At 33.7% G+C, this 22869-nt stretch overlaps 1 protein-coding gene across 1 annotated transcript in view; it reads left to right on the forward strand.

Moving 5' to 3' along the window:
* LRRIQ1 (leucine rich repeats and IQ motif containing 1) overlaps positions 1–22869 on the forward strand; it is a 104545-nt gene that overhangs the window by 30191 nt on the left and 51485 nt on the right. The window contains exons 15-17 of the mRNA XM_066319239.1: positions 2529–3005; positions 5029–5164; positions 7552–7671. Coding sequence (XP_066175336.1) covers positions 2529–3005; positions 5029–5164; positions 7552–7671 — 733 coding nt within the window. The remainder of the gene's footprint in view (positions 1–2528; positions 3006–5028; positions 5165–7551; positions 7672–22869) is intronic.

The following is a 22869-nucleotide window of genomic DNA, read 5'->3' on the forward strand; positions in this document are numbered from 1 at the left end:
TATGCTTAAAACCTTGGTCAGGTCCTTACCAAGAAGCAATTCCAGTTTAAGTGTGACCAATAATACTGGAAAATGTCTGAAGGGCAAAAAATGAATTTACATTAATTGAAAAGGAAATATTATGGTATCAAAAGTCTTAATATTGTTGTATTTCTTACTATGTCTTCTCTCTTTCCCTGTGTGTGTTTTTTCTTTTTTTTTCATTAAAGAAATAAACCAGTCCTGCATGTTTTCCATTGCAGCAGCTTTCTTTCTGTGATTTGAATAAGCAGTCTTCAGGAACACATCTCTGGTGTCAAACGTGCAGTGCTATTGAGACAATGAGAAAGCTGGAGTGTGTTGATGGGCTGCCTCATAGCCCTGTTCAGTGAAGGGGGCCACCAAGTTAGTGCTCAGGCCCCATCGTGACCTCTGGTGTCTGTGCACTGGAGCTCTACCTTCACAGGAGAACCTCAAACGCACCATGCCACTTCACTGCACATAAGTCTCTGAGATATCATTTCAGCTTCCTTTGTAGTTTCTTTAAATTTAAACTAAAATGACTGCCTTAACAGAAAAGCTACTGATACAGAGGACACCCTAAAAATCCTGCAATATCAAAGTATAATTGTGGATTGCCAGGGAAGGTATGGGAGAGGATGCATGCCCACAGTGACAAGATGGTATTTTGCAGCTACTGCTTGGAAAAACTGTCAAAAAAGCCGCCTCTTAAAAAAAAAAAAAAAAAAAGAAAAAAAAGAAAAACTGTCACACGATCCCTGTTGACTACAAAATTATTCCATGCCTGAATTTTCACATCCTCAGTCTCCCCTTCCATTTCTGCTTGACATATTCATAGCTACTGGAAGGAGGGAACAGCCACTCGAGATACTCCTGCACCTGTCAAAGGAGAGGCTTCACTGTTATGGTGATTTGTTTTTCTTTCTTTCTGGCTTATTTGACAATGAGCAAAGATACTCAGAATATGGTTTTCATGAGAAATATCTTTTGCTCAATATGTAAAACATTCTGGATTTTCTGCAATATTTTAATTTTTATAAATAAATAAACCAACAAAATAAAAGGAAAAAAAACAGGTGGAAATGGATTTTTTCCTTTTTTGTCTTTTTTTTTTCTCTCCATGTTACTTTATGTAGAAATATGGTAATGATCTTGTACTAGACATATTTTTTAAATACTTGAATTAATTCAATGTATTTAACTAAAGAATTTAACTAATGCTTTAAGTATTTTCTGTTAAAGTATTTGTTATTCTTCCTATGTAGTATGTTAGATCCTTAACAAATGTATAGATTGGTTTAAATCTTTTTAGGACTTGTATGTGTGGAATCAACAGGAGTAGGAAGTGTTTTGTAGTGGACAATCAAATGTACTGCTATTGCACAGTGAGTCAGGTGCTTAAGTTGTGTGAATCAATTTGCCCATTCAGATTTTGTCCAATAGCAGTGAAGTGTCATTAGCAGGGGAAGAGTTGGAATCCTTTTTACTCTTACAGGGTCTGATTGATTATGTTCTTAAAAATCTAAAATGTTCTTAGTTGAACTACACTGAGAATATAATTGTAATGGTAAAGAGTCCTCAAACCTTATAATATTTCACTTTTCCAGAATGATGAACAGGAAAGAAATTTCTGTTATTCTAATTATAATTTTAAGACCTAATTTTCCAGTCCAACAAGAAAATTGATCATATTTCTACTTTTTCTCTTGGATTTCTGACCTAGAGTTGACTTTGTACTACTCTGAAATTAGTACCGGATTACAGATCTCTGCATCTATCTATCTATACTATTAAAGGAAAAGTGTTTTCATGATTCCTGAAGTACCTGCTACCTAATAAAATGAACAAACGCTATCTGAAGTACAAACAGCTGTCTGAATCTGTAACAATTAGTTCATATTTACTCCTACTTATCATTTAGACAGTGTAACACAAAGAATTAATGAGAGCCAGACTTCATAGATTACTGTTGCTTCAGTCTAGCACTTTCCCTTATGTTGACAAAAGGATCTGTACTTGAAAGTTTATGTATTCCTGAATTTTCTTTAGACATTGTAATTTGTTGGTTTGAATCTAAGTTTGGGTTTTGTTGCTTTAGTTCTTATCTAATTTTTAAAATTACTGTTATTTTTATATTAGCTTTCATAGTTGCCAGATAAGATTGGATTATTAAGGCAAAACTGCCTCAAACCCTCTAAAAATTTGGGCTTCCCATGCCACTAACCACATAGAAAGTTAATAGTGAAATGCATGCTGTAATGGCTATTTTAAAAAGACTGAAAACTTTCTCTTTTAGAAAAACTCAGAGTAAAATAAGCAATATGTGTTATTATATTTTAAATATGTTAAAAAAGACAAAAACTGTTAAGATTTATAATTATTGAAACTGGATTTCCAATTGGAATTGCTATTTGTTGTAAGAATATGGAAACATGTAAGAATACTTGAAAATACAAGCTATTTTAGAAAATAATAGAGGGAATTTATTTTAAAGAATTCTAACAGACAAGATTTATTTTTTTTTCCAGAATTGCCTCTTCTATTGATTCGGCACTGGGACAATGCTGGTACTTTAATGAGTTGATGAAACTTAGTATTAAGCATCGATATGTACATGAGTACGGTGAACTAAATGTTAATGACAGAGATGGACCAGAGGCACTTCAAAAGTATTTAAAGCAAACATCCACTGGCTGCCTACAGGAAAATAACCTCTTTATCATGGGTGTGACAGAAAATAAACAGGTCTTGTTAGATCCTTCCAAAAGATGGATTACTACTGGTGATATTCAGGCCACATTCACTAACTCCTCCATACCTGTGCACCAGAAGGAAAGTAGAGGAGATCAGAGGGTGAAGCAGAAGGGCACTGAGTCTTGTATTAATTTCAGTGGGGAGAGCAAAGGCAACAATAACATGTCAGCCCAACTCACATTGCAACAGTCAGTGATACTAGCCAGTGATATGGGAAGAAATCTCCAGCACTTTGGAAATGATACAGAAAGGTAAGACAGATGTCAGGTTGCTTTCAAATCTATTATACAGATAGGCAGTAGGAGTGAGGATCTTTTGCTTAAAACAGGTGCAGAACTTGTAAGATATTTTTAAGCTTATTAGACAATAAAGAGGTATATCTGAGTGTTGCACACTAGGCTTTCAAATTAACAATTAAGAATCCTTGGTGATATTCTCCCAGTTGGTATATTAGGATATAGATGTTTACATACTTCAGATAATGTTAAGACACTAATTCAATGACACATATAGGGTTAGGAATGCAAATGCCAAATGTTTTGCAGAAACTTTGGCGGAGATTAACTAGGAACTAGTTGTAAGGGGTTTTTGGCAGAGTTATTTATTAGACAGTCAATATTCATCTGTGTAAACTTTACTAAATGGTCAGTACCATTTAGAAGACAAAAGGAAAAATTGCTTAAATCTACCATCATAATCCCTTGATTTAGGCCAGACTTCTGCTGTTGTGATGACTGAAAAGCTAATGGCCTGCCCTGCTTTTGGTACTCCTCCAACATACCTTAACCTGCTTCTTAAAAGTAGAGGCAGGGGTGAGAGTCCAGTTCAACTTATGTGTCCCCAGATTTTCTCCTGCATGAAACAAACTGGTTTATTACCTCCTTGGAATGTGTTTGCTGCTGATTTGTATGTTTCTGGACGTACAGACAAGGGAAACAGAAGCTGAATTTTTTGCAGTAAATCCTCAAGAATTGCATTAAAATTTCATAAGAATTCAATTTCAAAAGCAGTTGTCTTGAGAACGGTGCAAAAAGCCAGTATGGCAGGTGTCCTTCTTTGAGCTGTTTAGGCGTATGGTAAATAGGAAACTGCATAGTAGGCACTTAAGGCACTAATAATTTCTCATAACATTTATGATTAAGGAAGACCATCCAATTCATTATCACCTCTCAGCAAGTTGAAAGCAAGAATACATTAGTCTATTGCATGAGAGGAATACTTGAAAAAAATTTTACATCGTTCATTTAGTTTTTCATTAATGTTTGGAGTGAATTCTCTAAGTTTATTATCAAAGAGTTCACTTACAAACAGAATGCAAACTATTTTTTGTATTTGTCTTGACCTCTGAAGTGTGATTTTTGGGGGTTTTTTGTGTTTTTTTTTTTTTTTTATGCTGACTAGTAGTCCTCTATTTCAATAGATTCACTACATAAGGAAAGGAATTATGTAGAGATTAGAAATTTAAATTACTTTTCTTCCATACACTATCCAATGGAAATGAGTATTTTGTGGAGAAAATAATTTCAAGATACCAAAGTCATAATGCAGGGCTGACATTATACATTGTCTCCATCCGTATGAATTAGTTGAACATATATTTAGAAATCTGGATCTCTGACCAGGTCTAAATAGTCTGTACTTAGCACTTGTTAAAAAATGAGCAAATTAAAAAATGTAGACATATAACCAGTGGTCAGAAGACTTAAAGGGTAGAAACAGTAAAAGATAAAATTTAAGATAAAATTTTCCTGTCTGCTCTTTTGGAAATACTTGTCTCATGCAGTGTTCAGTATTTATCCCTCTTTAGTGCTTGGTGGTTTGGTTTTTTTTGTTTGTTTGTTTGGTTGTTTTTTTTGTTGTTGTTGTTGTTGTTTTGTGGGGTTTTTTTGGTGGTGTTTTTTTGTTTGTTTTTTTTTTTTAATGGTCAGTAGAAATAAGTAGACCCCTACAATAGTTAATTCAGTCATTGTTACACCAGTTCTGCTCCTAATCCTTCCTTTGAGGACTCTTCCTCTATTATGATTATTGATAGAATAGAGCCCAGTGGAGATTAGTCCTTAGATAATTGGATTCAGAAGTTATGTGATGTGAATATCCTCCAGTGCTTCTGAGCATATATGTCCCATCTGGATTGCAATTTCTTGTTTAATGGCACAACTTTTCATTTGTCTCAAAGCATAGTGCTATGTTTTATGGTTGAAGTTTGGCAGATATTATAATCTAGTTGTACTGGTGAGGCTATGTGAGTCATAATTATATTTATTTCTCCATGAGACGACATAGGGCAGCATCCTTGATTCAGTCCTTTTGGCAGCAGTACCATGCTCAGAGGAAAAATGACTGCAGTAAAACAGAGAGTCAGTTTGTAGAAACTTTGAGACAGAAACATGAAGCTGCCACAGTAATCCAGGTTGGTTTATGGTATTTTCTTAATTTTTAAGTTTAATAACAGAAAATATCTTTCTTGTTTTGTGTAATTGGCATCTTCTATCTATTTTTGCTTATCATCATTAAGTTTTGTAATTAAACGTTTTTGTTTTATTTAGTCAGCATAAGCTTGGTGTTTGTGAAACAGGTACTTCTTTACAAAAAAGCTTTATAGAAACAAAACTGTTTTCCCTTTTTTCACCAATTATTTTCACCGAATTATTTTTACTTGATTTAATTCTAATATGCTTAAGAGATACTTGTGCCCATGTTTTTTCTGGGGCCTGTCTATGCTATGGATGCTGTGTAAATAAAGTGTTGTGTCTGATATCTATGTGACTAAATAATCTTCCTGCCTCTTCTATTTTTACCGATTCATTTCTTTCCTTCTCTTCCCATCTCCAAAGCCCAGGATTGCTTTATTGTCCTTGGGAGCAGACTACAACCTAGGGCTGTCCTATGGCAGATACTGAGCTAATAACAGTTAAACAGAATGGGTTACTACAGGCAAGAGTCGAAGTCCATATCTTGACTTTGTTTAGTTTGGTAACTAGTATTTGCCTGCCAAATTGACAGGGTTCATGGGGTTATTTTTTACATTTTGAAGCAAGTCACTTCTGTCAATTTCATATGTCAAGTTAACTTGGAAACATTCCATAGAGTAAGTCTAATATACAAATTTCAAAAGTGACAAAGTTTTAGAAGCAAAAATTTTTTATTGGAGTATGATGTAGCTACAGTATTAATAATTAATTTCCATAAACTTATTTAATCCATTTTTGAACTTATTTATTTGACCTCTATTATATATTAACATGGTGCATTTAACAAATCTCTATAGTGATTAATATGTACTTCGGTTAATTTGTTTCAAACACAGTAATTCCCAAACTGAGTATGGGAAGTAATTTAGTATTTATTTTCTGTGCACATTAGAGATATTTAGATCTCTCATACATCCATCCTTACATCCACTTTTTTAAAATAAAGTTTTAGTCTGTTTAGCCTATTTTCACATTTCTCTGTAATTCCCTTTATCTCTTTGTTCCTCACTGAACCTTTGCCAAAATTTGTTGTAATCTTTTTTAATGAAGCAACGAGAGCTGAATTCCACAGACATATATAGAATGAATTTGTACAGTGAGAAATTTTTATTTTGTTTCTTAAGAACTACTACATGTAATTTTTATTTTTGATCATGACTGAGCACTGACCCGGTGCTTTCATAGATCTTTGTTAGCAGCTGCCTCACAATTTAGCCTTCTGCATATATCATTAGGATTGCTTTTCTGCTTTGAATCTGTAAAAACTAATTGTCTTTGTTGAATGCAATGTGTTTGTCATTTGGTCACTCAGTAATATCAGGATATTTTATCTGGATGCTTATGAAGGTCTGTAGAAAAACAACAACAATGAAATGATAAGGAAGCAGCTCTAAAACATTTAATCATTTTATAATAATCAGGAAATATGTATGTAAAATAGTAGCATTTTCAATAATTTATGTAGTTGGACAAAATTTTCTAAAAATTAATAATCTAGGCCAGAATATGAGATTTACCCTTCGTGTTTTAGTGCCTTCATTACAGAGCCATTAAACGTGTACAACACAACTTCTTTTATTATGACTGAGAATGTTTTGCATGATGTTTTAAACACATGGGACATCTTGAATTCTAATGATGTTAAATACTGATTTAGGGGGGAAGTTGCTGTCTTGTATGCAGTTTTCTTAATTCCATCTATCTCATTTTGATCTCTGAAGTGTTTTTGCTGGACGTGATTCTATGTTTGGCACGTGTTCCTAACACCCTTCCTACTTTTCTAGCACTTTAATTCTTAATGTGCTCCTTTTTCTTGGAGGTGATTTTGCTTACTGGTAATGTTTTTATTTAAATAAAGATCTTAGACAGTTAAGAAAGAGTAACTGACCTAGGTCAATTACATGAGATGTCTCCAATAATTGCTACTTGTGAACCATAAGACATTTAGTACATCTGTATTTTTATTCTCAATAATTTGAAAGTTGGCACTTGGATTTTTCTTATGTAGCCTTTCCTTTCAGTTTATAATAGTCCCTGAAGGAATTGTCAAATAATTAATTAGTTGACCCAGGTTTGTAGTTGAGGGAGTTGCAGGATTCCTTTCTGCTTACTTGTGGAGACCCTCCTGAGTACTCTAAGCTTTAGACATATGCTGGCATTTAATTTGTCTTGTAGTTTTAAATGTCACATAAAGTTCAAAAAACAGATCATTGAGCTATTAAACAAAGGCCCAAGATGTTTTATCTTCCTAATGGGATAACATAGAGAATCTGGATTTGGGTTTGATCTATGGCTATGTATAACATGCTTTAAATTTTTTGTTCAGGCATTTTGGAAGGGTTTTCTTTTGCGAAAGAAACTGGCCAGTGCTCTTGCAGATGTTAAAAGTGATGAAGTGGAAGATGAATATGAAGAAATAAATGTGGATGCTTTCACGTTTTCTGAAGTAAGTACAGTAATCAGCATAAAGTCTTCACTATTTTTCTTTAAGCAATCATGTAGGTGTTGGAAAAAAAAAATGTAAAGCACTACCAAGGCTAGAATTAGCACATTGGATGTCCTTTTTTTTGTCCTAAAAAAAGAAGCAGTTCTTACTTATAGCTGATTTAAAAGTATTTGTCTTGGATTAACTGCTTCCTGCTCTTTGAGATGCTCTGGTACTTACTGTGCTGTTAATATCACACCCACTGTAGAATGCCATACATTTTTACAGCTAAAGGGCAATCAAATGAGAATAAGGAAATAGTTCCTTTTGTTCCAAAATTGTTGTCTTTTTAGTACTTTAGTAATAAATTATAATTTCAGTAATATTTTAATGTGCATTTTATTCATTTTCATGTTAGAATGAGATCAATTTAGGAAATACTGCAACACTGAATGTCAGCTATATACCAGTAGAAAGAACATATCCCCAAAGCAAAAGGTGAAGCAGGCTTATTATCTTATGTATAGTGTGCTAGAAAGGTCAGAGGTTTAAATACAGTAGTAAATTATGAAGTACACTTAAACCAGGAAAAAAAAAAAGGCCAAACCCCACACTTAGCAGCTAGCTCTGTTATGGCAAATAACCACAAATTAAGACTAGTTATTTTTACAAGTTATATAGAGTTAGAAATGTTCTTTCAGTTTCAAAAGGATTCAAATTGGACAAGAAACTTCCATTCTAGAGAAATAAAAGCAGGATCCAGAGGAATTTGAGGAATAACATGACATTCAAAACTGAATTTAGCTACATTTAGTAGTTAGGTAAAAACTAAAAAATGTTTATGGAATCAATACTGTCATTCAGTAAACCACAAGAAGAACCTTTAAAGAATTTTTTTTCTTTATAGCCTCAAAAGACAATCTGTATGGGAAGTTCTAGACCCAGTATGCCTATTAAATACTAAGGCAGTTGTTGATGAGTCATATATGTACTTATGTACTTGTCTGGAGAATTGCTTTCCTTAATTGTTCACATTTACTGGCTTTTATTTTTTGTGTGTGTGTGCATTTTGAGGTAAAGAAAAAAAATAAAATAATAAAAAAAATCTAGCGGCAGTATGGCCTTTTGAGACCTAAGAGGATATAACCGAGATTTTTTTCATGAACCTCTGTCTCTGAATGTGCTTATTCAGCTGCTGTGTCTTTGCAAGAGCCATTTATCAATATTCCACTGTAATGCTGCAAAGGAGATTGATGTAATAGCCCTACTACTGGCAGGACAAGGTCCCATTTATAATTAGATGTTTGTATGGATCATGGAGTTATGAAATCAAGTATGCTGTTGGTTGGTACAGTGCAGTTTACAGTTGATCAGTCTTTGGTAATCTGATACCAGGCTTCTTTTGCCTACTCCTCCCCAAGAAAACAGCTTGGTTTTCTATGAAATTATTACCAATGAGTCTCTGACATAGGGAAATTTTATTTTTTTCTTCTCTTTTTTAGCACCTATTTTAAGGTACATTTTCAGAATTACTGCTTTATTTAAGAGCATGCAGAAGGTTTGAGGCAGAAGTTCCAACAGTCATCTGGTAGACGGGAAACGTGCATGTGTAAACATAGAGATCTGGCTTAAATTTTAGGATTTTTTTCATTTTAATTTAAAATACATATACAAAACAGTTTAATTAGTTGATGTTCTCTGATCCCTGGCTTCTTTCTAAAATAATAAAAAGCAGAACGTTGAAGGTTTTATTCCTTCACACCGGAAGGAAATATCTGTTCATATATTAAAGAAAGAAAATATCCTGTTTTGAACTAATCACCCAATAGGCCAGAGTTTTACAGACAGTAATTCAGTTGAGCCATTCTTGTTTCTCTCTATCTGGCCCAAATAACCCTGTCATGTTTGGTTTCAAGTTTTTTTTATTTGCTTAACTGAAAACTACATAGACAATTTTGTTCCATCTTTCTGTCAGTTGTAATCAGGCAGGTGTTCCTGAGGTCAGGGAGGAAAGGAAAGGATAGAGAAGCTAGGAGAAAGAAGCCCAGCTGATTTCAGAAAGATTTGTGCTGTATCACCCTCTGGTGTTGCCACATATTTCTTTTTTTTTTCTTTTTTTTTTCTCCCCCCCCCCCCCCCCCCCAATTATTAGTGAGTTTATCAGGAATGAAATAAAACATGGATTTAGGGAAAAATTCTCAGGAAGTGTTTAGGTTCAGGTGATGGCAAGTGAACCACAAGCTGACATTTGACATTTTAGTTTGCACAGCAGGCTCAGAGGGTGAACAATGGATTGATGTCAAATAAGTTACTCAAGCTCTTAGCTTCTTGTGATAAAAAAATATAACAACATCTGTTTTCTACAGAGCAGTGTATATGATAAATATACAGTGTATATGTCTGTGAAGGATATTTATATTTTTTTTAGTGAGGTAATATTTCAATGTTCAATACTGATGACTGTATGATGACTGTAACTAGAATGATATCCTGCAATATTTGTAATTTTTTTCCTTTTTTTTTGGGGGGGGGGAGGGCTTGTTTGTTTGTTTGTTTGTTAATTTCCAAGTGTATATGTTGTTTGTGCTGAAGAGTTGATTTTGATAAATGTCTGGCATAACTAAAATGGGCATACACTCTTCTCTGTCTAGCCCAGACTAGATACTCAGTACTAGATTGTCTGTTTCCGTGTGTGTGGCTGTTTCATTTTTGCAGTTGGGTAATATCGAATCATGTGGAGTTCCTACTTCTGGAGAAACAAGCAGCAGAAACTTGGAACTTCTTATTCCTTCCTGTTTGGTCTCAGTGTTTTATAGCAAAATGCTGAAGCAGAGCCAAATAATGACACATGGTATCAATGGCTATCTGTTGTGTCTCAAACAAGTGTGTAGGGAGGAGTACATATTGCTGGGCTAAGAGATCCCATATGCTAGGGTTTGACAAAAGAGAAAAATATTTGGACACCATTTTGTACTGCAGATTTCAGTGTATAGAGTGAGTGAAATAATAGAGAAGGGAAAAAAAAAAAAAAAACTTTCTTATTGGAAACTAATACAAATGCCTTAAATCTTGTCTAAAAGCTTTTCACTATTTTGTGTTGTGGTGGTTTGGATTTTTCTTACACTGTTATGTAGGTTTCAGTCATTATGATTTTATTCACTGGTATCTAACCTTCTACAAAATAACTACTGTGCAAGCACCTATCTAAATCATTTGTAAATATCACAGTGCAGTAAGTGATTAGGCATCAGTCTTCACAAAAAAACCCACGTTTAATATCTTCATTATAAACTCAATGTAACCAATGTTCCATGGAGGATGAGACTGTGAAACAACATGGGGGAAACCCTAGTCTTTGACAAAGACCTTTATTTATGCCTATTGAAAAATAATATATTTTTAGTACAAGTTAATCACCATAACACATGAAAAATGGATTGCATCGGCTAGAGGAATGGGCTTTATCTTTCTAAGAATAGCTTGAATACTAGTCATTTCACCTGAACTGTTGTTGATAACTTCTTGTATTCATGTCAGCTCCCATACATTGTCAAAGCCATTCAGAGGCAATTGATGGCAGTAGTGTTTTGTGTCTGATTGTGTGATGTCAGGCTATCCCAGATGACATGACAGATCTGGCCAACAGATGTTTCACAAAGTGTGAGCCTGGTATTTAGTGATATCTTCACATCTTTCATGTGGACTTTGGAGAATTCCAGCCTACATGCTTCAGAAGGCTGATCTTAAGGCAACCTTTCATCAGCAGTCCATCCATGTAGCGCACAATCTACAAGGCAGAGCTCACTTCACCTCTCTGGTGGATGAAATCTGGCAACACACTTGATGCAGCTCTTACATCTGTACCATCTAAATATCAGTATTGTTGTTTTCTTGATGTAAATATCATGTCAGCCAAATGCAAAATGTCTAAACTTGCCAAGGTGTCAGAAAGCTGAATAAACTAAATAAGAGGTTTTAGACAATTCTTTACTCTGAACAATGACCAATGAATAAATTACTGTTATTGTACACTGAATAAACATATGGACACATCTTCTCATCAAGAGAAATATCAATATTGATGATTACATGGCAGACCAAGTAAGTACTCTATTTTAGACTTTATTTTTCATTTCATTTAAATCACTCTATTAATACTTCTTCAAAAAAAGAAAGTCACTTTATAAGTTGCAAGCAAATTAAAAAAAATCCATCACTTCTTTGTTCATCAAAGGAGATAATACTGTTATTCTTTTTCTGAGCTTGATTATGTAGATTTCTAAAATTCCAGTCTTTTTGACAGCTTTTAAAATTACTGTTCAGGCGTTTCCATCTCTTTTTTTTTTTCTGCGTATATCCATACTCAGACACGTAGCAATTCCTAATTTTTTGTTTGCCTTCCACAGCAGGTACGTAGCAGTTTTATTTTTCTTTCTTCTCGTTTTTTCTTTCCTGAGAGGTGAGAAGAATAAGAACTAGCTCATGTGTGCTCTTAATAAGTAGACTGTAGTTAGAAAAAGAATTCCCTCATGTCTCCCCATCTTTAATTTTCTTATCGCATGTCCCAACTAGACCCATATGATGTGTTTTGTTTCCTTTTCTGATAATCCTTCATAATGTGTTTTGTCTCAGACTGAGAGTTTATGATTGTGACCTTGTGACAGTGATTGCTGTTTTCTGGCTAGTGCCAGGAAATAAGTGTAGCCCATGGATTAGAAGGTCCCCATAACATTTCTTGTATCTTGACACTCTTATGTAAGACTAACTCCTGTAATAGCTTATAAATGTCAAATCAGCATCCAGCTTTTCTGTATTGTATGCTGCAAAGGATGTGGTTCTTTTTTCATCAAATTTCATGTAAAGTTCCAGTGTTGTAGAAAAGCAAAATAGTGTTTGTTGAAAGTTTCATGAGATCCACATTTTCCTTTTAAAAAAGAGGAAAAAGCTCTCTCCTAACCAATGTATTGAATATCAATATTTTTTACATGAGTGTTTATCAATAATCTCTCGATATGCTCCTGTTGCTTCAGCTGCTGTGCTAGGGGGTTGCATGCCATTCATAGCCTGTGCCCTCTGCAGATGCATAAAACCTCTACCTTTTTCAGCAGTGCTGCTTATCTCATTTTCTAGTTGTCTCAGATATTCTGGGTTTAGAAGTAGGTTGTTGCAGTCAGTATCTGCAAAAACAAACAACCACAGCTACTAAACGCTGTCACTAACATTCCAGCTTAACAGCTCATGCAGGATATGCTCTGGTTGCTTTTTGGCCTTCCCCCATGAGGTCTCAGTTCTTTCTACCATCTGAAATGCTGTTAATTTTTAAAGAAAACCTATCTTTAGCACTTGTCTCTATCCAGTTCTTGGCTACATAGTCAGATTCAAACAAATGCTTCCCAAAGGAAAGCCTACTAGTGATGCATGGCACTACAAATATAATTTGGAACCTATATATAACAAATGGTGTAGTATTTTTTTAAATTACATTTAGCTTCTATGACATACCAAAGCATAGTGATATTATTAATTATAATTCCTAGCCTTATATTTCTAAAGATGAAGTCAAGCATCAAAGTTGAATAAGCAAGGCAAGCAATGGAAAAATGTATGTAAGTGAAAAAAAAGCTTTAGTTCTTTGAAACTTCTACTCACTACTATAACGTCAAAGGAAAATTGTTCTAAGACAAAAGCATCATTATAAATGGAAGCAATAATACAGTCATAAGTTCTTCTAAATGAGTACATCTGGAGTCTCTTGAAAGCTGAGCTAAGGATCTCAAATGATCGAATATATCTTCCCTAAGTTCTTTAATTTTTGTGTAATATTGAAACTGATGTTTTGATATATAAATATATCATGTTTAAAATATCTAGTTAAACGTCTAATATTTAGCATGTTCATATACATTGATTTCCATTAAAAAGATTTTTCAGTAGTCCCTATTTACAAATTTCGGAAGCTAATCTATTTGATATTTCTGCATCCAAGGGGGGTTGCACAAGCTGCCTGATATAATTTTGAGGTTACTATCTATAATCTTTGAAAAATCACAGCGGATAGGGATGTTGTGACTGGAAAAGGACAGCCAATCTTCATAAAATTGAAGAAGATACAGGAAATTAGAAGCCATCAGCATTATCTCCCTTTCTGGGAATGCTTGGAGTAAAATACATTCAGAAGCCATTTCTAAACCATGAAAGAAGGTGATTGTGAGAATCTAGTATGGGTTTACCAAGGACTCATCGCCTTCATTGTTTTCTGTCACAAGGTGACTGGCACTATGAATGAGGGGAGTGCGGTGCATATATTACATGCTTTTATTTTAGCAAGGCTGTTGGCTGTCTTCCAGAGTCTTATTCTCAGTTGAGATATGGGCTGGAAAAGTAGACAATAAGGTCATTAGCAAATTGAATGCACCACCAGGCTCAAATAGTTGCATTTTGTGGAGCAAAATTACACAGTCATAATTACTGGTGGACAGTAATTAATGGAGCAGTAATCATAGATGGTAGGGGAACCAAAATAGTAAAAAAATTAATTAGCTACCTGTATGGTGGAACAGAATGCAATCTCAAGTGTGCAGATGACACTGTATTGAGGGCAGTGGTTGGCATGCTGGAGGATCATGGTGTTCTTTAGAGAGCAGCCTGCACAGGCTAGATAGACAGGCTGACCAGAGCCTCATAATGTTCAGTAAGAGTGGATGCAAAGCCCAATATATGGGCAATACTGTTGGCCAGGGTGTGACTTTCTAGGAAGCAGTCCCACAGAAAAGGATGTGCAGCCATAATGGACTTTTAATGTAATGCTTTAGTTTCTAACAGTGTAAACAAAGAATGGTAAAAAACTCCAAAAACCTCATATGCTATAATACAGTCTTAATTTAGCTAAAAACTATTTATGTCTAGTTTGTCCTTGTAAACAAAGAATGGTAAAAAACTCCAAAAACCTCATATGCTATAATACAGTCTTAATTTAGCTAAAAACTATTTATGTCTAGTTTGTCCTAGAATTGAGTGGGCTAAGGAATCTTAAATGCTAAATACTGTCTTACTACTCACTCTAGTATTTTTCAGCATGAAATATACTTTAAAACATTTTTTAAACTTTTTTTAACATGGGTATAGGAGTACCTATTGATCATTTCATAAACCAGGAAAACATCCAAAAAAATTAGCTTCTTTCCAAAGAGTATCATTACACATCCCAAAAGATTTAAGGTGTTGAGAATATAGGTACGAATTAACAAATTTCAACTTGCATATTCATTTGTGGATAATTTATTTCAAATAGAAGAGACAGTGCTGGAGACATACAAGGAAGACAGTATAAGTGAAGCTGAGAGATAATTTAGAGGTACATCTTTAGAATTAAGGATTTTGTAGTGCAATTAGGGGTTTGTTAACATAAATTCAAGAAACTCTGTTTATAACTTAGCCCTTCTTTGCTCTTTAGCTTCCAAATGCATTTTTTGTTCTTGTTTCTGAAACAGAGACTTCTTAAGAAAAAAGGAAAAGTTGTCTTGAAATTGAATCTAATCTTTCATGTGACCTGAACTTTGAAACATGTTGAAGGTTAAATGACTATAAATTTTTGACTAGTCTATTTTTTATTACCCTGTGCTTCTTCATGATTTCCCTTGTTTAGACAAAATTGCAAGCTGAAGCACAGCTTTCTTTTCTATTTTGTTTTAATATTCATTATCTAAGCTAGATAGAACATTTTGCATTATGTTCCTTCAAAATTCCTTGAATGCACAACATTTAAGGGTAGGGTTGAGAGGTTCCTTGGCTGTTCTGTTTTTATAAAGTTTTTAACTCATTGCCCCTTGAAAGTTTTGTTTCTTTGTTTTCATGGAAGTAGAAGAACTTGGGAAAAAGTTTATAGAGACATAGCAGCAAAAATTTGTGTCATATGCCAGAGTCATAGAGGGGAAATGCTGAATGTTCTTGTCATTTGAATGGGGAAAACTATATCTGGAGTCTTAGACCGATTTTATGGGGTAGCTTGAAGGTTCCAGGAGCTTGATGTTTGTTGAGATCAGTGGAGGTTTATATCTCAAAAGATTTTTCAAGCATACATTTTTTATGCTTGCTTGAATCATGTTTAACCACTGAAATTGAGGTTACCATTTGCCCATGTGTATTTTTTATTTCTGTATTCAAAGAAAAGACTGAGAGCTTCCTTTGAACGCTGTCAGGCATGACACAAAAATGCATTTTTAGAAAAGATTAGGTCACATAGGTCCTGAATGACTGACATGAACTATAAGATTCAGGCTTTTGGAGAGTTAATTGTGTATGGAGACATTCAACCTTTTATTGAAAAGAAAACTTCTGTGGTCCTTGAAATTTTCATTGTTCATTTACTTTTCCACAATAAATTTTCCTCATTGTATTTGCGTTTGTGGTGAGCAAACATGTTGGTATATGTATTAAATGTAGATTAAATACACACATATATATATGTATATGTATGTATATATGTATATATTCATGCATTAGAATTTTAGAGAAAAGCTAGTTTTCCAAGCTTATTAAAAAGTAAGGGAAAATTACATTTGGAGAAGGTGTTCTGCAATAATATTTTCTTTAATGTTTTTGTTAACAGAATGTGATTTTTCTAGTAATCATGGATATATCCTTCTTAGAAATGGACAACTCTCCTTGTCCTCTTATTTTCCTACAAGAATGTATTCTAATAATTAACCAGTTTTTGTAAGTATGTAAAATCCCTTTAGGTCAATTAATTTTTGAAATGTTTCTTTGGAATTCGTGTGATGCTCACTACTTTTTTTGGCATGAAACTGTTTGATTTTAGCAGTCATAAGAGTGCAGATATACCCAGATTTCTTTTCTAATGTATATATATAGTCTTAAATAAAGACAGGGTTGAAAAAGAGACATTGCCAAAGTTTAAAATAACCTTTATTAGGGTTCTAACCTATTTATCTTCAGCACATAAAATATATGAAAAATACTGGAAGACAAACTCAGAGAAAAGGACTGTTTTTCCTACAACTTGAGTTCAGATATATATTTTCTGTAAAATGTGTATCCTCTAAGCTATCTAATTAATAAAATTATACAAATTTGATAATAATATTGTTAAATGCATTTACATATAGATTTAAAATGGCAGAGTTTAGACTGAATTTTTGCACTACTATGAGTGGAATAATATTACAGCTAACAGAAGATTCAATTGAGGACAATCATATCTGATATTTTCTTATCTTTGGAAGTTATTTATAAAGTCTGGATCTAAACTGATGTTTAACTTTCTAACATTGAACTAAGCTTTACACATGAACTTAAGTTTCACAGAAAACCTGGTCCATAAGTAATCCTATTCCTCAAAGGACTGGATGAAAGAAAAAGCTAAATACACAAATATATTCAGATCTTTAATTTCAAAGGAAGTTTTCAATCACAGTCTATCAACAATATACAAAAGAGCATAAAAAAAGTGATCTGATTCTTCTGTTTCAGCTATAAGAGCTAAAAAAATAGTGATTTCTTAAGAAATTTGTTAAAACTTATTTAGGATTTAAGAGAAGAAATTCTCATCAAGTCCTCAGGCCTTGGCAGAACTAAGTTTAGTTTAAAAAGAAATTAAATATGTTGTTCTCAATTAGCATGATACTTAAGTGAAATATCCTACAGAGTGAAATATGTTTGCCAGGAACCAAGAGAGAAAGTTACAGCTTTCTGCCAGATGAAAGACAGTTCAGTGGTCTGGCTGTAAGTATCCAGAGGGTTAACCTTCTGCATGAGATCCTTCTGCCTCACCATGCCCCTCCCAGTCTAAGCAAGTGTTTACGAACTGGATGTTTAATATCAGGAAAAGTAGTTCTTCATATGGAGTGTGTTGCCCCAAAAAAATTTTCATTAGTGTGTTTAGTCATAGAATGATGTGGAAGGTTCTGCCTTTCATTTGTCTTTGCTTGTACCTTTTTTATTGTCTTTCAGTGAACAAGCCTTTAAACTACTAGAGATTAAGGACATCACCAGTCAGAAGACCTTTATTCAAATTTGTGTTCTATAGAGAAGACTAATGGAAAGATACATTCTGTTTCATTTATTTGTTTTCTCTAATTACATAGTGTTCTTTTTGAAAATAAATTTGAATGTGGAGAGGGCTGATACTTTGTAAGACCTGGTTAAAAAACGGTCATTCCCGCTAAGGATGATGTTAATGGCCTACCTCACAGAGGAGAGCCAAAGTACAAAAAAACGTGTTGGATAAAACCAGGCAGGTGAACTGGATGATGGGTGAATCTTTTTTTAAAGCAGAGGATTCTGCACAGTATTTCAATGAAATTTTGATGTGGAAAAGCTGTTTCTAATAGAAGATCCTTTTTCTTTTTCCCTTGCCATTTTTCCCATTAGGTTGTAGTGGCCAGTAACCAGTCATTACTCGTAGTTCACAGTGCGTTTTGAACATTAGCTTTCTTCTACTTGTCTATATTGTTGGGAAATCTGGTTTTATCTTAAAATACCATATAAATAAATGCAATACATAAATATCATTTTTTTTTCTGACTAAACCGTTGCTGTCCTGAAAACACTGAATGAGACAATGAAGAGATGAAAGAAGAAAGGAAAGATATATAGAGTTAGTTTCCCTTGATTTTCAATGATAGTTTTACTGTTTTCTTAGGTAGTAATTGAGGTCCACCACACTTGGGAACCTGCAGTAGCTTCAGCTCCTGTGGTGTACAACTTGATGTCTTTTTGAAGTTTATCTACATCACTTCAGCAGTTTCATCCTATGACTCCTGTACGAGATTTGCATTCTTTCTAGATTGACATAGAGGTGACATGGCAAACTAGATGGTTACATTTATCTTTAGAAATTAGATTACTGTTTTAGAGTGAGGAATATTTCCCTAGATTTTAGCAGAAAGTCCTTAAACCATCAGTTTCCAAGGTCTAAAAGAATGCACGAAAGGAAGGATTGTCCTCATCATGTCCAGCTTTTTTCATTCTTTCCATAAGCAACTGCTACTGTATTCTTTTGGAAGCACAGTACTAATGTAGATGGATATTTGCTCTGACCAGAACAGAGTTGTTATATGTCAAATGCTGGCCTTTCTTTTTGGCCTGTATTGTTAATGCCTTTTTGCACCCTCTGCTTCAAACCATAGTACAGTTTCAGGAATTGGTTTGGTTTCTATTATGCTCTTCTGATCCTCCTTGATCTCAGAGAGATGAAAGGCAATATGTGATGGCATTATTCACAATTTGGACAGTTACTTTTAGAAGTGCTTCAAAGCTGTGTGTAAGTTTGACACTGTCCTGAGAATGATTTTTTTGTTCATGGCGTAAATATGGCTCAGAACAGCCCTAATTACATGTAGTCATGATATATTATAAGAGAATATTTAGCTCCAGAATGTAATCCAGAGCATATAAGAAATGCTTAGGATTAGATTGTGTAAATAATGTTTGCACTAAAACTTGACTTTTCAGCAGGTCCTTCAGATCCAATTAAAGTTAGCAAAACCATTCTCACTCACTTTGTTCATTGTAGGGTTGAATAGTCAATACTTGAAAAATTAAGGAGGAACAAAATGAAGGCTTTAGGCTATAGATGATATGCCATGGAAGAAAAAAACCCAAAAAAATCCCTAAGCCTCCAGAGTTTGTTAATGAGCTGCAAAATCAAAGGAGGAACCCTGTATTAGTAGTGTCTCAAAGGATAAAAAATGCATTGCGAATCAGGATAAAAAGTTCTTGATCCTAATGGATAAATAGAAATAGCTAATAATATGAAGTTTCATTATTAAAATTCAGAAAGAAAACTTGAGCATCAAATAGATTCACATCTCCTTCTTCTTCCTGAAGAGTGGTATCATGGATAATTGTAATGTGGCTAAAAATAAAGAAAATTGTTTCAAATTGGTTAACAAAAAAATAGGGGCAACAAAAAAATAGAAAGGTCTGTATATGTTTTGTGTGTTTGTGAAACTTGAAACAATGTAATTAATACTGACTTTTTGAAACAAACACTGGAAATAAAGTGTAGAGAATACAAAAGCATAAAAAGTATCTTCAGATAAACTAATAGGTGTTAAATCAACTGTATCTGATTTACACATATGTAAAGCCATGTTGTATACCTCAGTATTTAGGAATTTACTTAATTTGCCTTTCGAAATAAATGCAAATATAGCATACCTATAGCTGTTTGTGTAAACCATACAATCAAAAACTGTAATTTTATTTGCTTTGTAATTCATCTCAGATTGTTGTTTTTTAATCTTAGTGAACAATATCAGTACAAACAGATCTAATTTTAAGCCTTAGGTGTTGGTAAATCTGTCATAAGCGTTTCATTAGACCTGTTTACAGGGAAGGTGTGGACAGAGGTTTCTTGAGCTTAGTGGTGTGAAAATGTCCAGAGAAAACATAGTGGGAGTGTTTGAAAATCAATTATATTTTTATTTTTGTGAACAAAGCAAACATCAATGTGATTTTTTTTATGATATGCTGTACATTTATAGGGGTGACAGATGGACTTAATAGTAGATCAGTTGTCTATTTTTTTTTCTTCTTATGCATATTTATACCTTTGATTCATACTTCTATATTTTTGCTGATATTTCTTTTCAACACTGAGTACACTAACATACATTTTATAGGCTACAAAAAAATAAAACCACTAGTAATACTAAGTTAATAAGTGGCAAACACTGGGCTAGGAAAATATTAGTGAGAAAATTTCAACATAAATATTAAGAGTAAATAACTTTAATTGGGTTATGGTACAACTATGAAGCAAAAGAATTCAATCCCTGTACTGCTAGGTGATTCTTGTTCCAGAAAGAGTGCTACACCTTTGGAGGGTTATTTCTCATGGTCATTTTTGTTTTGGTTTGTTCTTTTGCTTGTTTTCTTGGAGGATTATTTGGTTTTGACTTTGGGTTTCGGTTGCGTTTGTTTGTTTGTTTTGGGTTTTTTTGTTTGTTTTTTGTTTTTGCAAACTATTTTATTAGAGAGGTAAAAATTCAGCTAGGCAGCATGGAGGCTTGGTCTGACATCTGATATTAGAGCTTGGATAACATTCACTGCTACTGTGAGACATTTAAATGCTCATGTAAATAATCAACATGTCATTGTACACACCGATTAAGTTGATTGACATTTAAATTGTACAAGAAGTGGAGATCTACCTCTCTCCCACTAGTATTGGTTCTTTTACAAATAGAGGAGGAATAAAAATTTCCAAAATTTGCTGTTTTCATATACCTGTATATACCAGTGCTGTTGATTGGATTGTATGCCCACTCATGAAAAGTAAGTGAAAAATTCTCATCTGAAAAATTAGAAATATGATTTGCATAGTGCAATTGAGAAGTAAATTTAAAGAGCACAAGTAGAAATAATATCTATTTTCGCTGTAAGTTTTTATTTAGATGTTGTACCTTTCTCATAGCTTTTCTTTTTGAACATTCTGCCCATAGCACCCAGGCAATTGTAAAACTTCAATTGTTGTAGCTCTGCTGAGATATGAGCTTGTCAGACTCCTATGCTCAAATTGTACCAATGTCACATATTTAATTGATTACCTTTGGGATTTGATTTACTACAGTCTGCTTTCTGGAATGGATTTTTTTTTTAAATGAAAATTGTGTGAATCAACCACTCAGTGGTTATCAGCATAAGAGTAAAATACATCACTGAGGAGAAATAAATTAGTGGGTTGTAGATAACTGTAAAAGTTAAAGAATGTGATACCTTTATTTGTTGCATGCCTCTGCAGTTTATTTACATAGATTTCTTAACATATACAACTACCCAAGAGAGGAGGTGTGGATAAAATTGATGATGTTATATATTTATCATTATTTAAAATGTTGAGATGGGGAAGAATGGTTATCTGTTAATAATGAGGACATAGAATTTTTCCATATTTATTAAATAAAGGAATGAAACCCAAAACATACTGTAATCAAATAACAGGGAATTCCAGAAGCAGGGAATCAATCAGATGAAGGATTTAATCCCTTTTAAGACATGAAAATAAAATCAGACATTATTTTTCAAATCTTGGTCAGAATGGAAGCAAGAAGAGTGATCTTAGAGCCATCAAACTATATGACCAGTACCTGAACTAACTTTGCAAAATATCTGGAATATGATTCTTGTATGTCTCCAAATTTCAAAGGCCTTAGAAAATGTTGTTCACCAATCTAAGGCCATACAACGTCCTGTTTACTCGAACTACACAGAACGTATCCAAACTTAAGAACATTTCTCAGGGTCAGAAATCACTACAATTGAAAATATTTTATTAAGGGAAAAAGGTAATGCAGTTTTATAAAGGAGACATTTTCAAAAGAATGAACCCCAGGCTCTTGGCTCTTGAAGTAAGAAGAAACTGAATGACTGAGCCCTGTAAGTCAAGCCAAGTTCTTCAGTGGTATTTACTTCCTGTATGGGAGTGATTTGATTCTCTCACTTATCAGAATATATTAAAAAGATGTGTTAAAAAAACCTCAAGAACCTGTAAGAAAAACAAATCATATGAAGGTTGGGTTTGAAACAAAGTCTAGAGTTTGTTTTTATGAAAGAAAACTGACTTCTGCCTTAAAGTGCTACAGACACCAGTTAGCAATTCTGTCACCCTTCATCCTTCCAACCATTGTTTTAGTTTCCCATTTAATCCATTACATCAGAAATAAAACTGCATAATTGAAGCATATAGCATTATATAGAATTTACTTTTTTAACCTCAAATTTCCATGAATATTGCTCACCAATTCAGTTCAACAAAAACAAGTTTGACAGAATCAGGCACCTACATCTGAACATAAAATACTCAGTCAAAAACAGCACACAAAGTTCTCCATGTTCCTTATGCCTTTTAGTATCATAGGGATTTTTTTCCTACAATTAAGAGAAAGGAGTCCTATAAATGTATAATTTATTATATTTGGGAATGTTAAGTGTAACTGAAGTCACCTTTTGTCCCAATAAGTCAGTTGAAAGTAAGGTCTTTAATGGGCATATCACCATTTTTTTCAGTTTGACAGTCTTTTATACTAATTTGGATTTACTAACAATGCTGGATTAAAATAGCAGGAATTTGAGAAAGAAGGATTGCATCTTATGCAAAACCAAAACCCAAAAAGGACCTCTTCAACCCACAAATACTGTTGATCTGATTTGTTTAAAATAAAACAGTACAGCACAGCATCTCCTAAGGTACTGTGA

This window comes from Sylvia atricapilla, chromosome 5, assembly GCF_009819655.1.
Source record: "Sylvia atricapilla isolate bSylAtr1 chromosome 5, bSylAtr1.pri, whole genome shotgun sequence".
NCBI lineage: Eukaryota > Metazoa > Chordata > Aves > Passeriformes > Sylviidae > Sylvia > Sylvia atricapilla.